Source organism: Coenobita brevimanus, chromosome 1 (assembly GCF_032717465.1).
Source record: "Coenobita brevimanus isolate Jiangsu-jjx chromosome 1, ASM3271746v2, whole genome shotgun sequence".
NCBI lineage: Eukaryota > Metazoa > Arthropoda > Malacostraca > Decapoda > Coenobitidae > Coenobita > Coenobita brevimanus.
Window position 1 is genome coordinate 44,507,887 of NC_136954.1, and position 17,900 is coordinate 44,525,786.

At 42.1% G+C, this 17,900-nt stretch overlaps 1 protein-coding gene across 1 annotated transcript in view; it reads right to left on the bottom strand.

Moving 5' to 3' along the window:
- Positions 1-17,900, bottom strand: part of LOC145395764 (glutamate receptor 1-like) — a gene marked incomplete at its 5' end in the record, with an annotated part of 589,675 nt that overhangs the window by 268,461 nt on the left and 303,314 nt on the right. Inside the window, one exon of the mRNA XM_080269331.1 lies at positions 8,556-8,685. Coding sequence (XP_080125457.1) covers positions 8,556-8,685 — 130 coding nt within the window. The remainder of the gene's footprint in view (positions 1-8,555; positions 8,686-17,900) is intronic.

The window sequence follows — 17,900 nt, forward strand, 5'->3', positions numbered from 1 at the left end:
GGCAATTGCTTCTTGCACTACGGACTCGCACGAGATCCAGGGCCACATTATTAATAAGCTGCATTCATGCAACAAGTCATTCACGCTGATCTGGGTGCCTGGTCATTGTCGTATCTACGGCAATGAGCAGGCTGACTTACTTGCAAAGTCAGCTGTAGAGCTCGAGGAGACTTGGGACGTTCCTCGTGATCTACGGTCGAGTCTCTCTCTCGGAAAGAAATCAATAGATCTTCTGTGGCAAGGTCAGTGGACCAGACTAAATATTCCAACTTGTAAGCCGTACCTGGGCGACTGGGACACTGCCAACCGTCCCAGTCGCCTGGAAGAAAATGTGTTGGCACGGTTACGGCTAAATGCCACCATTTTAACACATATGAAACCTTATATGGAAAGACGCTTCCCACCGCACTGTGACATCTGTAATGCGGTGTTATCTATCAGTCATATCATCCTGCGCTGTCGGCGATTTATTCGTGAACGTGCTTCACTTATAAATTACTGAGGCGCAGCAGACGTTCCCTTCACCCTTTCCACCATCCTGGGTGATGGGGACATTGTTATGACTGATAAATTGATGGCTTTCTTGAGAGAGACCGGACTGATCAGAGTGATGTGACTTTTTTTTACTGTATGGTTATGGTTTTTATCAACGGTAAATGTGTATACATTGTAATATTAATTAGGGTTGACAGTTGACATATTTGAAATAGTTCCTCCTCCCACTGATCTATTTCTAATATAGATGTCCCCTACATTAAGCCAAGTTCCTCGCCTGACAGTCACCAGCTGATGAGTGCAAGTGTGCAATATAGGAAGGTATTGGGCACTTGCAGTCGATGGTGGTCTGCTGGGCGAGGTTCTTTACTTTTTGTATAAATTATGTAAATACATTATACCATCTTGCTTAAGTTATTCTAATTAGGGACGACAGCTGACGTATATGGAACTGTTCCTGACTTTTCTGGTTCCCTTTCATATATTGATGTCCCCTGTATTAGGTTGTGCTTCGACTGACAGTCACCAGGTGATGAGTGCAGGTATGTAATGTAGAAAGGCATTACATATCTGCAGTCGATGGTGTTCTCTTGGTCGAGGCTTTTATACCATTACTGTAGGTCTAGTTATTTGTCTCTTAGGACTTAGTATAGGTTAGCAATTTGTCTGTTAGGTGATTAGTTTAGGGCATTTTTGTTTATAAATAATATAAGGTTAAAAATATATAAAATTACAAAAAAAATAATAAAAATAAAAAATAATAATAAAATAAAAATTATTATATATATATATATATGTACGTGTGGATGAAAGTGTGTATGTTCATATGCATGGATATGTGTATGTATGTATGTACATACAGTATATATGTTCGTATATAGATGTATATATGTGTCAATGTATATACATATATATAATTTTGCCTTAATGACCAGGGGCTCCGGCCTCAATGGTCGATAGGCAAAAAAAAAAAAAAAAAAAAAGCCCACAACCACCACCACTTGCATTCATCTCTCTCTCTCTCTCTCTCTCTCTCGTACGCCTGCGCTCTAATAATTCTTGTATTCAGTCATGCTCTCTCTCTCTCTCTCTCTCTCTCTCTCTCTCTCGTACGCCTGCGCTCTAATAATTCTTGTATTCAGTCATGCTCTCTCTCTCTCTCTCTCTCTCTCTCTCTCTCTCTTTCTCTCTCTCTCTCTCTCTCTCTCTCAAAAATAGTGACAGGCTACGTTCTGTACGAAAGATGTCAACAGATAACTGCTGCAATTTAATAAAAAGTCTCTCTCTCTCTCTCTCTCTCTCTCTCTCTCTCTCTCTCTCTCTCTCTCAGAAGGCAAAATAGTGACAGGCTACGTTCTGTACGAAAGATGTCAACAGATAACTACTACAATTTAATAAAAACTAAAAATTCTCTCTCTCTCTCTCTCTCTCTCTCTCTCTCTCTCTCTCTCTCTCTCTCTCTCTCTCTCTCTCTTACGGAACACACTAATTTCTCAACATTTTATCATCGTACAGAAATACTCAGGCCTTTCCATCCAGTGACGTATTTTTAAGTTTATTTTCCTGCCACCAAACCATTACATTAAAGTAAGGGAGACTTTTCCACCTCGAAGGAATAAATATTGTCTTCATTAACCCCTTAGACCATACAAAAAATCGTTGATGAAAATTGTTTGGAGGAAGAGAGAATTAAAAAAAAACATCAATAAAGTAAAACCGTTGAATAAATTTGAGGAGTTAGCATGAAGAAAGAAAATAAGCCACTGAATTCAAAGCGTTAAGCACAACAATTAATTTCAGTATATCGTAGTATCCAGTTAGGAACATATCTAACCCCTTCCATATGAGATCCTGGAACTAAATGCAATAGTATGATTATAAAAATAAAAAAGATAACTCAAACGCTTTCTCAACAAGGTAAATACATATGACTGGCAGAGCTATGAATAAAGAAGTAATTGTTATCGTTTATCTACCGCATGCAAAAAATATAGAAAATAATCAATTCAAAAAATAAAAATATATTATTTATGTGGTAGAGATTAAAATGAAAAATATTTTGTGTTTCTAAAACCTAATTATGACTGGTTCCAGGAAGAATTAATTAATGTAGGACGAATTAGTAAAAAAAAAAAAAAATCGTTTCCAAAATCTAAAAATATTCATCTGACAGTGGCACGAATCAAAAAGAAAAATAAGTTACTCTAATGAAGGGGTAATGAAGACTTTAACCCCCTTAAGGTGATGGCAAGGTAGATATAACCGTCTGACTGGAATGTCAATGAAATGCAATGGAGATCACTGTATTATATGTGTTAAAGGAGACCGTCCAGCTACTTCACTGCCAGAGGTGTGTCCTAAGCATAATAAGATCATTTAGAGGTTGCCAGATCCCCTAAGACTGTTATTCTCCCCAACACTCTTCTTTCCTCTCTCCCTATTTTTCTCTGCAGCCCTCCCCATCTTTTAGTACGTCCCTTTCTACACCTCTCTTTTTCTCCCCCTCCCCTTTCTTCTTCCCCCCCTCCCCATCCCTCTCTACTACCCTCCCCACACCTCTCTACCTCCCTTTCCACAATTCTCTCCTCCACTCACCCCAATCCCTCTACTTCTCTACTTCCTTTCTTTCCCATATCCCTCTGTACTCTCCTCCCTACCTCTTCTCTCCTCTTTCTCCCCTCTTCTCCTTTCTTCCATCCACCTCCACCCCTCTTTACTTCCCTCCCTCCTCTCTTTCCTCCTTATCCCACCTTTCCCTCCCTACTTCTCTCCCCCATCCTCCCCTCTCCCGCATCCGTCCTCACCCCTCTCTGACTTCGTCTCTCCAACCCTTCCTTCCCTCCCACCTCTCTCTCCTACTTCACCGCTTCCCTCACCTACCTTCTCTTCCTCCTCCTTCTCTCATTTCTATATCTCTCCTTCTCCCAGTCCCATCCTCATTCCCATCCACCCCCACTCCTCTCCCTCATCCACACCCATCCCATCCTCCAACCCATGAACGTAATCTATACTATTTTCACCTTCGCTTGGCCAAGAATTTCATTCTTTTGTAGGTTATTTCACGTACCAGTGGCTTAGATAATGCTACCGCTCTACGTTCTTTCCATGGCACCTCGTGATTAGTATCGCACTCTGGTGTTAATCTATTGTTAAAATTCAGCATTCGACTGGGAGGGAGAATTTTAGACCAAGTTAAATTAAAAAGAGTGTATTGGTGAACTGCGGGCGTACGCAAACCTACACCCTCTCACACACACACACACACACACACACACACACACACACACACACACACACAGCGTTGGTTCATAAATAGGACACACACACTCTGCTCCAATTGTATGGAATTCCGTTCATGCCTTCTGCAAGTTCCGACGACGGCTTCTCACACGATTTAGTCTTACTATCCCTCCGCCTTTACAAGGCGGAGCGATAACGTTTTTACCCGCCTCTGTGTGTGTGTGTGTGTGTGTGTGTGTGTGTGTGTGTGTGTGTGTGTGTGTGTGTGTGTGTGTGTGTGTGTGTGTGTGTGTGTTCCCATTATATCTCATGAAAGGCTCGAGCTATCACCATGAAACCTTCAGGGTATCAAGATATGGCCAAATTCTTGGCCGAGTTGGAAAATGGGCACTCGGGGTCAAGGTCAAGGTCACCAAAATGGCTGCCAAAGGTCAACTAGCCCGCCTTTAGCACCATTATATCTCATGAACAGCTTGAGCTATCAACATGAAACCTTCAGGGTATCAAGATATGGCCAAAATCTTGGACGAGTTGGAAAACGGGCACTAGGGGTCAAGGCCAAGGTCACCAAAATGGCTGCCAAAGGTCAACTAGTTTTTATCTCACCATTATATCTCATGAACGGCTTGAGCTATCAACATAAAACCTTCAGGGTATCAAGACATGGTGTAATCTTGGACTTAGCCAACAGCATATTCTGGCGGGCGATTAGCATTCGGCTCCCGAATGCTTTTCTTTCATTTATTTATATATGTAGCTTATTGCTGGAGAAAGCCTTCACTTGGTGACATAGATATAACCGGAAGGCTACGCTGTCTGGTTATACACAGGTTCCTCTGTTCCCTCCCTATCCTCTGAAAGGAAGAAGGTGGAGTGCAGGAGATGGGCAACTTCAGCCTGCAGTCCACCGAGCTCACATCCAGATCAGCCTGAGGCAACAGTAATAACAGCGATATATAGAATCTGAGGCAGAAGGAAGGAATGGGAGAGAGTGGAAGAGATAGGGACGGAGAGGGAGAGGAAGAGAGGGCTAAGGCATGTGAATGAATGGTAATGGGAATGTCATCAAGGGAATGGTGAAACAGTTAATAGTTAATGAACACATTTAGTAAATATACAAGGAGAGAGAGAGAGAGAGAGAGAGAGAGAGAGAGAGAGAGAGAGACAGACAGACAGACAGACAGACAGACAGACAGACAGACAGAGCATGAGTGGGGGAAGGAAAGGAGTAGATAACTGGAGGGTGAGAGAAAAGCAGAATAAAGAGATGATAAAAGGAATATATGGGAGAAAAATTATGTGAATAAAAAAGAGGAAGATAGTTGTTCGAAAAAGAAAAAAACAAGAAAAATAGGCAAGAATGGAAGAAAAAAAAAAAAAACAGTGAAGAGAAGCATCAGTAAAAAAGCAAGACAAAAAGTGTCTGCATAAAAGTAACATATCATACTGTAGAAAAAAGGGAGGGGAGGGTGGGACGGAGGGCGAGGGCAGACGGAGGGAGAGGAAAGTCAGAGGGGGAGGGGGAAGTGCTATTGTCCATTGGCCTGGATTGATATTGTTCCCTCGGACTCTACTTGGAGGGGAGGTTATGGCTTTAGTCTCTCTCTCTCTCTCTCTCTCTCTCTCTCTCTCACACACACACACACACACACACACACACACACACACACAATACTGCTCCAGACACAAATACCCGCTTCTGGTCACAATGCGAGCCATTTCTATACATATATATATTTCTGGAGTGCCCTGGGATCAGTGGCAGAGCATCATTTGGGGCTCGAATCCTGGAGCGGGATGGGAGAGGGAGGCTTGGAGATGCTGGAGATAGGTTGGAGATGAGGGAGATGAGAGAAAAAAATGGAATCAATGAAAGGGAAAAATGAAATGAAGGAAAAGAGAGGAAGATAGGAAAGATAAAGAAAGTTACACGAAGAGATATTAGAGAGGAAAAAGGAGTGAAAGGAGAGAAAAATACAAGAAAGGAAAGAAAAAAGAAAAAATCGAGAAGTGAAGAAAAAGAATAAGGAATGGAAGAAAAGAGAGAAGTGAGTTTTGGAGGTGATGGAGATGAGAAAGGAAGACGTGGAGAGGGAGAGGAAGGAGGAATGAAATGAGAAAGGAAAAGGAAAGAAACGGAAGGAAGAGCAGGAGGAACAGCGGCGTGAAACAGTACGAAGAAACTGAATTATATGAAAGAAGAGACAGGATTGAGGGGGGAAAAGATAGGGTAGGGAAAAGGACGCATGGAAAAAGAGAAAAGGAAAGAAGAATGATAAAAAAGGAGACTAAAGCTTTACGAGGCGAGATTAGAGGATGGAAAAGTGATAGAGAGAGAGAAAGAGAGAGAGAGAGAGAGAGAGAGAGAGAGAGAGAGAGAGAGAGAGAGAGAGAGAGAGAGAGAGAGAGAGAGATATAATTTATGAACGACTGTACTTTGACTGAAACGAAAAAAAAAAAAACAGTACATGATCAGACAGATTACTGATTGGCAATTAGGCAGGTTAGACATTCGTGAGATAAACTGACCTAATGACGAACTGGTGACCTGTCGTGTCTGTGTGGACGATAGCTTACTGACGAGGATGTTATAATTACGAGTAAGTGCAAGCACACTGCACTTAGTGACTTACGTTTAATTAAAATGAACCTCGTGAGCAAAGTTAAGAGGGATTATTATCAGAATTTGATGACGGATGGCGCTGGTTTGGAAAACAGATTAATGAAGGGAATGGTATAAGAGTGAAGACGATTCAGATCTGCTGGCTGATTGGAGGTGAAGCACAAAAGGTTATTGGAGAAGGATTTGCTGACTGTACCTGAATTATTAGACATCGTATGGAATCATTTTAATTGAATTTAGTGTATATTTTGAATAAGAACTGGCAATACAGTCATGAAGCAAAATGTGCCCATTACACCACTGTATCTAATCCCCCCTGGCTCATCGTATAACCATTAGGGGACAAGAAACACCAAGCCTCCCTCGTGTTAGAAATATTACCCAGCAGAGGAAAATTAGAAGGAAAAGGTAAAATATCTGACAAACACACACACACACACACACACACACACACACACACACCAAACCCCCATCATCTTAGGAATATTAGCCAGATGAAAAAACTGAGAAGCATAAGAAGTGATATGAGACAGTGGAACTAAACAAGGCTTTTTCATCTTGAGAATATTGGCCAGCAGATGAAAGTATGAAGGAAATGTGAAATATTGGGCTGAGAATCACACCAAAACCCTCTCCGCGTGGAAATATCAGCAAGCACAAGAAAGCGAGACGCACAGAGGTGAAGATAACAACAGGCAGAGAAACATACTCAAGTCTCTCTCACCTTAGGAATGTCAGCCAGCATAAGAAAGTGATAGTTACAAGAGATGAAATATTAATCGAAATTTTGGCTCGGACTGTACGTACACTGAATAATGGAATGATGAAGAATGTAAGTGACTAGACTAGGTGAGTAATTACAGATTAGAATACACGGAGTTAGTGAAGTAAGTGGTGAGGAATCTGATAATTGGGATTTAATATTTGATGGAAGCTGGAGTGGAGAATGAAAGTGTGAAGTAGTAGTAGTAGTAGTACTAGTAGTAATAGCAGTAGTAGTTAGTAGTAGTGATAATAATAATAATAATAATAATTATTATTATTATTATTATCTATCGATTGCCAGACGCCTAAATCCCGTTCGGGGTGGCCACAAACACATGGTCTCCACGTCGCCCTGTCCCCCGCCATTTCACTGCCCCGCTCCCAACTCACACCTCCCTCTCTCATGTACCTCTCCACCCCATCCCTCCATCTCATCCTCGGCCTCCCCCTCCCTTTTCCCCCCTCCACCTCACTCACATACACTCTCTGCGTCAGTCTTTCACCCTCCATCCTCTCCACATGGCCAAACCACCTCAGTGTATTCCTCCTAACGCTTCCTATCACATCCACAATAATAATAATAATAATAATAATAATAATAATAATAATAATAATAATAATAACAATAATAATGATAAAAATAATAATAATAATAAACTATATTCAAGAGATGGCAACCTCTTGGTTGAAATCGTACGAATAGGGGGAACGCGTATTATTCTCTCTCTCTCTCTCTGTCTCTCTGTCTCTCTCTCTCTCTCTCTCTCTCTCTCTCTCTCTCTCTCTTTGTGTATGTGTTTATAAAGCTGTAGTATACGGAATTTGCAAACAGCTAGTGTTGTGCGAGAGAGAGAGAGACAGAGAGAGAGAGACAGAGAGAGAGAGACAGAGAGAAATATATCCGGAGCATCAATATAATGTGCCTAGAGAGAAAAATGAACAAGAAAAAATACCAAAATAGCGGTAGGTTGATCAGAGAAAGCAATAGTAAAAGGCAAGAGCAGTAACCATGGAAGGAATCTTATCTGTAAATGATGAAGTGGAAGTTAAACCATTCAGCAGGAAACGAGAACAAAATGCAGATAAAACAAGAGGCTGAAAGAGCTAACTGTATTAAACGACAGGAACACAGACCGTCGCGAGAGTAGCACAGGTAAATTTTAATGCAGCGAAAATAAAGTAATTCATCAGGCAAGCAGTAGCAGGAGCAAACAGATGAAAACGGGAGGTTGGAATAGGTACCGCAACTATTAAAAAAAAAAAAAAAAAAAAAAAAAGCAGACTCACTGACCGTCGTGGAGTCGTAGAGGTAAATTTTGAAGAAGCAGTACTAAAATAATTTAGTAGGCAACCTGTGGCGGAAGGAAAAAGCTGAAAAAAAAGGGATGCAGGGAGAGGTAACTATGGTAAAAAGGAGGCCGTGCTCACTGACCGTCATGGGAGTCGTAGAGGTAAATGATGTGATCCCAGCGGTAGTGGTGGATGAGGTCAATGATGGCCTGGTGGTACTCGGGTCTCATCGTGGTGGCGTAGTCCATCAGACCAGAAGACGGGTTTGGCACCTGTGCGCCAGAAAGACGGAGATATATATTCTGTTTCGATGTATACCGTATTTTCTGTTGACCTTACAATTATATTATTTTTTTCTCGAATATCTATCTGTCTATATCTATCTTTGTCTACCTATGTCTATATCTATTTTTTGTCTATGTCTATCTAGTTGTCTATCTATCTACCTCCTTATATTATTTTGGTCTCACTTTGGTCTCTGTAAGAAACCAGATGAAGAGGTGGATAAACATTCTCTCTCTCTCTCTCTCTCTCTCTCTCTCTCACACACACACACACACACACACACACACACACACACACACACACACAGGAAAACTACCAAGCAAGCAAGCCTGGGAAACAGTGCATTCACCTGGATTGAAATATCTGATAAACTGCGTAATCACACCACAAAGTCCCTGATTCATTCATTCACGCCAAAAGCAACGTGGGAATTTGCAGTTGGTGAACGTGCGTGTGCGGGATGGAAAAATATATATACTTTTTTGCTGTCATAAAACCATGTCCGGATTTGTCTACGGGCAGCTACGCCCCCTCCCCCTCTTCTCTCTCTCTCTCTCTCAGCTTTTCCCCTTCCCTACTCCTCCCTCCCCTCCATCCCCTTCCTTCCTTTCACCCTGGTATCTTTCCCGTCCCTCCTCCCTTTCTACCTTCCTCCATTACTCTTTATCCAAACGTCGACAGAAGGGGAATCTAATCCAGAGCTTCAAGATATTTAAGGGATCTGATAATGTAAGCATAAATAATCTCTTCACATTTGCCCTGGATACGCCAACACGTGGACACAACATACATCTATCAGGACACAAAGTTAGCTAGGACATTACCAAATATTTCTTGAGTAACGATAATTATTATCAGTGTCCGTAACAGGCTCCCGGAAAGTGATACGGACAGCGCAACTACAAATACGTAAAAAAAAATAAGGAAAAAGATAGCTTGATATTTGTTTGTCAGCTATCGGCGTTGGCTAAGGAAAATTTGGGTGTCAAACAGGGGACTCCTCCTGGACCATCCTCAGGGGCGGTAGGATTGGTTGTCCACCCTTGTACTTGGGATTCCATAGTACTTAGTATACCACAGGAACATGAAGTTGTACTGGATGGTTTCGTATTTCTTTGTTTCCTTATTAGTTTAAGTACAAAAATAGATATAAAAACTGTGTATATATGTATTTTTATTAATTTCATATTAATACTAATTTCTCCTTGTCCTCCAAAAATTCCTTCAGGTTTGTTAATCAGCAAGGTGATACTTATGTCTTTTCCTGCACGCCGTTGTGCCGGAGGGTTGGATGGATGGGGGAGAAAGCCTTCTTCTGTAATATCCTTTTCTAGTAATCCTGTGACAGGTTACGCATTACCTGTCACTATTAAAGACAGACCACCTCGTTGGCACCGTACCGTACTGTCTGTTTATGTAATTATCAATAACTCCATGTAACTCCTTTCTCTCTCTCCTTGTCTCTTTCCGATTCTGTCTTTCTCCTCTCTCCCCTTTCTTCCATTCCCTTTATCTGAAGCTTCCCTCCCCCTATATCCCCCTCCCTCCCTTCTCCTTCCTCCCTCTCCCCTTCTCTTCCTCTCTTTCATTATTCCTTTCCCTCAGTCTCCAACCTACTCTCTCCCTCGATCAGTGAACACACTCTCCCTTCCTACCTTACCACTCCTCTCTCTCACTTCCCATTTCTTGTTCCCTACTCTCTCTCCTCCCTCCCTCCCCCATCCGTAACCCGGTTCTCCCTCGTTTCTAATCTCCCCTTGTTGCTTCCCATTCTCTCCCCCTTCACCCCTCCTCTCCCTCCACTCTCTCTCCTTCTCTTCCCTCGCTTTCCCAGTCTCCATCTCTTTTTCCTCATCCTCCCCCCTTCTTCCTCTCTCCTGCTTCATCTCCTCTCCCTCCTGTCCCTCCCCTTCCTTGCACTGAAGCCTCACTCTCTCCTCCCACCCTTTTCACATACTGCTTTCATTGCTCTACCCCTTCCTTCCTCTACCTCCCTTATCCTCCCTCTTTCTCTTCCTCCCCCACCCCTATCCTCATTCTCACTCCCCCACCCCCTCCTCCCCCTCCCTCCTCCCCCTCCTGTCCCTCCCCTTCCTTGCACTGAAGCCTCACTTTCTCCTCCCACCCTTTTCACATACTTCTATTTCATTACTCTCCCTCTTCCTGCCTCTACCTCCCTTATCCTCCCTCCCCTCTTTCTCCTCCTCCCCCTCTCCCATCCTCATCCTCACTCCCCCACCCACTCCTCCCCCTCCCTCCTCCCCCTCCTCTGCTTTGCAATGATGCCTCCCTCTCTCCTCCCACCCTTTTCACATACTGCTGGTTCACTGCTCTCCCCCTTCCTCCCTCTACCCCCTTTATCCTACCTCTTTCTTCTCCTCCCCCTCTCCTATCCTCATCCTCACTCCCCCACCCCCTCCTTCCCCTCCATCCTCCTCCATTTACCACACCACTGCACCACCAACAGTATCGATAAGAAAAAAAAAAGGTGGGGAAAAAATCATGAGTACAAAAATATCAGTCTACACTATATGAAAAAAAATGCATCGGTTATGAACATGTAATTAGGCTTTTGTTCCCTGGCTGAAGAATACGCCATGTATTTTAAAGTAATGTTAATACTTTCACTACGATATCGTACTTTCATTATTCATTCCTGGTGCTTCCAGATAGTTTTATTTGACTTTAAAATCCAGGTCCGCACTCTCGTTGGTTAAGGAAGCTCCCTAGGTCCTTTTCCTGAGCGATTTCTTTTAATTACACCTTTCTTTCCTCATCTCTGTTACGATAATCCTTACACTATCGCCATACTCTGAATAAAATCTCTTCAGGTATTAACCACGGATAATAAGAAAGGTATTAACCACGCATATCCAAAAAATATATCGCTGAGAAGGGGGTGTTAGGGAGCTTCCATATCCGACAAGAACACGAGCCTATGAGTCACATAGTCTCCATTAACCCCTTCAGTACGAAAAGCCGTAATCAGAAGAAAATACAAATCGTCATCGCATTCAAGGGATTTCACTACGATGCCCTGCTTTTATATTCTTATTATTCTTGCTGTAGCCAGACGATTTTATCCAACTGACGAATACTGTCAAAAGGGTTACACAAGAATCCATCTATTTCCTCCAGTTTCATAAGTCTGTCCCAAGCTGAGTAAAATCGTCTGACGGTACTAAGATTACAGAGAAAACTATGACCGGAGGCTATAGGGTTAAGGTGCCTCGTGATTTACAGCTGTTTTCACAGATGCAGGTTAATTACTTCACTACGATGACGTGTATTACTTTATTTTCATCTCCAGACGATTTTATGTAATTTCAGAGTCTCTGGAAGTCAAAGGGTTAATGAAGGCTATATTTCACCTCTCCGGTTTTTAAAGTCTACAAAATTTATATAATCCTCTGGAGGAAAATAAATATGAACATTAGGTCAGAGTTAAGAACTGAAATTTGATATATTTTGTTTATATTTTGTTTACCTGCTTCATTATTCTTGGTGTTGATCTTTTGCTTACTAATATTTCTTCATACTTACGACATTGTCAGCTTCTGTGTCCTAAATTCAGCCGTTTAATTATTTCCACTGAATGACTTCTGTACCTTGAAATAAATAACTTTTTAACGTGTGCGTGTGTGTGTGTGTGTGTGTGTGTGTGTGTGTGTGAGAGAGAGAGAGAGAGAGAGAGAGAGAGAGAATCACTGACGTCACCAGCACACACCAATCAACAGCCACACAGCACCAGAGGCGTACTCAGCTTCGAAATTTTTTCACCTATTTATATCCCACATTTTCTTCACTCTGTATATCTTTTATTTATAATGCTGTGGACTTAAGAGTGGATTGAAGGGAAGGAGAATGAGGGAGAGGGAAGAGGGACGGGGAGGAAGAGGGAGGGAGAAGGAAGGAGGAGGGAAAAGGAAGCCTAAGGGAGAGGGAAGGGGGAAAGGGAGGGAGAGGGAAGGTGGAGAGGGACCAAGAGCGAAGGTGGAGAGGGAGGGAGAGGTAAGGTGGAGAGGTAGAGAGAGGGAAGGGTGAGAGTGGGGGAAGGGGAAGTTGGGAGAGGGAGGGAGAGGGAAGGTGGACAGGGAGGGAGAGGGAAAGGGGAGAGGGAAAGGGGACAGGGAGGGAGAGGGAAGGCGGAGAAAGAGGTAGGGGGAAGGTGGAGAGGGATGATGGAGAGGGAGGGGGAGGGAAGGTGGAAAGGGAGGGAGGGGGAGGGGAGAGGAGAGGGAAGGGGGAAGGGGAGGGTGATGGAAGTTGGGAGAGGGAGGGAAAGAGAAGGGGGGCGGATGGGAAAGGAAAGGGGGAGGGGAAGGGAGAGGGAATGGGGAAGAGGAAAGGAGTACTTGGGGGGGGAGGGGTAAAGGTTGGGAGAGAGAGGAAAGAGGGAAGTGAGGAATGAAAGGGGAAAGAGAGAGAAAGGAGAGGGTGTGTGCACGGAGAGAGGGAGAAGGCGAGAAAGATATGGGGAGAGAGGGGGAAGGGTGTGCGCAGAGGGGGAAGAGAGCAAAGGGGGTGGGTATATAGAGGAAGGGAGTGTGGGGAGGAAGGGGAAAGCTTGGGGAGAGGAGAGGAGAAGAGGAGGGAAAGGGGGATGATGTGAGTGGGGATAAAGGAGGGGGAGGAGAGGGGAAGAGAGAGGGGGTTTTGGGAAATGAGGAGGATAGGAGGAAGGGGAGAAGACTTGTGGGGAAAGGGAGACAGTGCTATGGAAGCTGTGTGTGTGTGTGTGTGTGTGTGTGTGTGTGTGTGTGAGAGAGAGAGAGAGAGAGAGAGAGAGAGAGAGAAGGGGGGAGGAACCAGTGCATGAGCTTCAGGCTATAGTAAAAAATAGTTATTTATCGGTGGCGGAATATTGCAAGGCTGTTATTAATGTCCTCAATAAAGCCTCATTAATTTAGATTTCAATAAACAAGCGAGGCACAATGGCATATTTACCAGATTCATTGAGAGATATATATATAAAACAAACAGCCCATCAGTTGACACGGTAAAATTATCCTTCTGTGAACCCGTCTGATGTCAGAACAGGTTCAAGGTTTAGATTTCATAGGTTGATGCTTTTGTCAGGGTTGGAGCTGGTAAACAACATCAATTTGTTATGACTGCTATGTGCTATGTACTGTTGCCTCAGTTCCGTTCCTCCTGTAGCCTACTGTAGCTCGTTATGTTAATTACGGTACTTCAACCTACAGCTGGTTAAAACACACAAACTAACCGGACAGATTGCAGTGACGATATGTACCATTACTCAAACTAAAATCATTTTAATAGTTACATCAGGAAGAGGAACGGAACCTTTGGAGGCAACAGTACTTCAATGCAGTCACGTCAATAGAGGAGAGACAGTAAGATATTGGCAAGACTCTTTTTTTTTTCCACTCTAATTTCAGGATCATCAGTAATTGTCTAACGTCATCAACCGCATCCCATACTACAGAGTGCAGTCCGCAAAGGTACAGAAAGGTTAGACAGGGTTCCTCATCATAGCATGCAAAATTTCCGTCAATAACCGATACTTCTCCACATCCTCGGCTTCTCTGTTTAATTATAAATCGATTAATTTCCTATAATCATGTTGGAAAGGCCTGGAAATCCTCCTCCTCATAATCAGTGAGACGAGGCAGAACTATGATTGTATACTAAAACTCGCCAAAGGGAAGCCAGCCACTCAATCTTTTATGGCCATTTGTGGGATGCGTATGATCAATAGGGTTAAGTAATATACTTATCTTTTCATTGTCGCGCTCCAAAATAGGAAAATCTATCTATCTATCGATCTATTGCCAGACGCCACAATCCCGTAAGGGGTGGCCGTTTGTCTTTGAGTTAGTTGTTTACGGGGAGCAAACTCTCCATTAACCCACTTGTTGACACAAAAGGTTATATGGTTGCCACCCAGCGTTGTAAATGGTTTTCTATGGCATACAGGAAACCATTAGGCTTGTCACTCAATGTAAAGCTACCTGAAAAGGACAGAAGAGTAATAAAAGGTGACAGGAAAGATGGGAGAAACAGGAAGAGAGGAGGGCAGACACAGAAAGAGAATGATAAAAGTGTAGGAAGAAGTAGGTGGCACTACATCAAGTGAGTGGATGATGGTCGCCACCACTGACCACCGAAAATATATTAAACTGACAAAAAAATAAATAAAAAATAAAAAGAAAACAAATTAAAGTATATTCAAGAAAACAAAACCTAGGGACAGAAATCATATTCAGCCAAAAGAAACCTAAGAAATGAACATGCGAAATCAGGCTAATGTGAAATAAACATATCGTAGATGAAAAGAACGAATATGATAACTGACACAAAAACATAAATAATATGCGCAATAAAGTATATCTGAAAGGACGAAAGAGGAGTACAGTGCGACAGGAAACTGACAGGGAGATGCTTTAAAGTTTTGCTGCATGTCATCACTATGCAAGTAAAACAAAGGTATATCGATGACACACACACACACACACACACACACACACACACACAGGAGTGGATTTGTTGGGTAACATCTTAATATAAAGCAGCCATCAGGTAAGGAGGCTCCCTTTCACCTCTCCCTTAGTTTTTTTTTTTTTTTTTTTTTTTTTGGCTGGTTTAGATAATTTTGTACGTTTATGCTGAGTATGGCGATTTCAGAAGGATTTTTGTAACAGAATCGGAGAGCAAGGTATAAACAAAAAAAAAAAATCACTTGGGAAAAGGTGTTAGGGACCTTCCTTAACCGATGGGAATACCGGCCAAGAAGTCATTGGGTCGGATTCTCAGGCACATTTACGATGAATTTTCTCTCGTAACTCAAACTTGTATTTTACAGGACGAACAAAAAGTGTACAGAATCATACTATATCTGTCTTGTCTGAAAAAAAAAAAAATCGTTCTAAGAGAAAATTTATAACGAGCATTTTTTCCTTTTACTTTTCTTGATTCTTTCTTTTTTATGCTGGAATGGTAAAGACAGGAAAATGAAATTTTCCATCTTTTGTTCTTCCTGTGAAAATAAATACAAGTTGCGACACGGGATCAATCGTCAGTAAATTCGAGAATCACATGGACGGTTTCGTTGGTTAGAGAGAGAGAGAGAGTTTCAAAGTCACTGCGTACAGCCAATTTCTGTAGCGATATTTGTTGACTTTTTTTCACTGTGATTCCTAACAGAGACGCAATGCTTTCGGCAGTAGGATCTCTCTCTCTCTCTCTCTCTCTCTCTCTCTCTCTCTCTCTCTCTCTCTCTCTCTCAGGCCGATTTTATTTTACTTATTAAAAGTCTTTCGTATTGAAGGGTTTTTTGGAGGTTTTATAGGCCCCCTCTAATTCGAAAATACTTTTTTTTTCAAAGCTGAATATAATCGTTTGTACAGGGATGAATAAAGTAATATATGACATCAATGCGTACTGCTGGATAAAAACAAATGAATGAATAAAACTACTGTCATCGTAGTGAAGAGGTAGATAATCTGATGTGCTCCTCTATCGATATTTGCCGCCAGAGATCTTCTATGGTGAATCCCAACTGAAATTTAATAAATTAATTCGTTTTATTTCCCAAAAGGATGAATTCCGCTCCCATGGTGAAAACATTTTGTTGGATTCCCTCCATCGCCAAAAAGAAAATAAAAGGGATTATTGCTTTTTGGTCTGCCTAGTGTCTCTGCCTGTCTGTCTGTCTGTCTGTGTGTGTCTGTCTGTCTGTCTGTCTCTCTCTCTCTCTCTCTCTCTCTCTCTCTCTCTCTCATCTCTTTTTGGTCTGCCTAGTGCCTATGTCTGTCAGTCTGTCTGTGTCTGTCTCTCTCTCTCTCTCTCTCTCTCTGGTCTGCCTAATGCCTATGTCTGTCTGTTACTCTCTCATATATATATATATATATATATATATATATATATATATATATATATACACCAACTTGTTGACACGTCGGGAACACGTGTGGGTTGGCTACATGGTTACCACCCAGCGTTGTAAATGGTTTCCTGACTTAATCATTTGGCTTGTCACTCATTGTACAACCACCTGAAAAGGAAGGAGGAGTAGCCAATAAAATGAGACAGGAAAGATGGGAGAAATAAGAAGAGTGAGGACAGACAGAAAAAGAGTGATACTGGTGAAGGAAGAAGTAGGCAGCACTATGTGAGTGGATGATGGTCACCACCACCTACCACCAGTAAATATATATATATATATATATATATATATATATATATATATATATATATATATATATATATATATATATATATATATATATTGTTACGGAACAGAGAAAGATGATGTACACTTTAAGTGAGAATACTAAAAATCACTACTGTCCCGTAAAGTTCCAGGTTCAAAACAAAAGAGTTAGGTAAAATTACAAGTTAAAGTTTAATGCTCAAACTAACAACAAAACATTCAGGACTCATAAGGATAATGTAATGGCAAAAAACAGGTTAAATATATGGTTGACTGCAATAGCCTCTATTAACACGAAATTAGCAAGAGTAAATTTACCTAAGTCAGCCCTGATAAAATGAGATACCAGATAATACTCAGTGAATGCCAGATAAATTATTACAGATACAAACTATTATTCACACACACCACAAAGCCAGTCAGGAGACAGGACGTGTGTGCTGGGCATTCCCCAGGTCCTGTCTTCCCCACTTACTGTTATTTAATCAGCCCATACACCACTGACCGGGCTAATGTATGGCCCGGCCTGCACTATATGTGCAGGGAATCTTTCAACGAACGAACGAACGAACGAACTATTATTAATAATGGCTGAAAATAACCTTACATAAATTACAAAAACCTTACTAGGCCTAAGAATTAACCTTATGCTACACAGTACAAGAAAAAATACAACAACACTTATACTCAAATTACACAGCTGCTAGATGGTTGGAGACTTTCTGAGCACTCACAATAATAATAACTGTACAGGGGAGGACAGAGATGTAAACAAAATGAGGAGCAGATCTAAGTGGCCATGATGCAGAGACTGAGCTCATTATATAGGGGCCAGCAGAGCTTGATACAACTTGTAAGAAGGACGCGCAAATGAAGCCATGGGGACAAAGAGTTGACAATCCCGCTCTGAACAACAGAAAGGACGACTTACTCTACTATAACGGTAGAAGGGGGGGACTGAGGCAGAACACGCTTGTGATCAAACAGGCAGCACACTGTACGTTAGAATTACACAAAGGATGATGA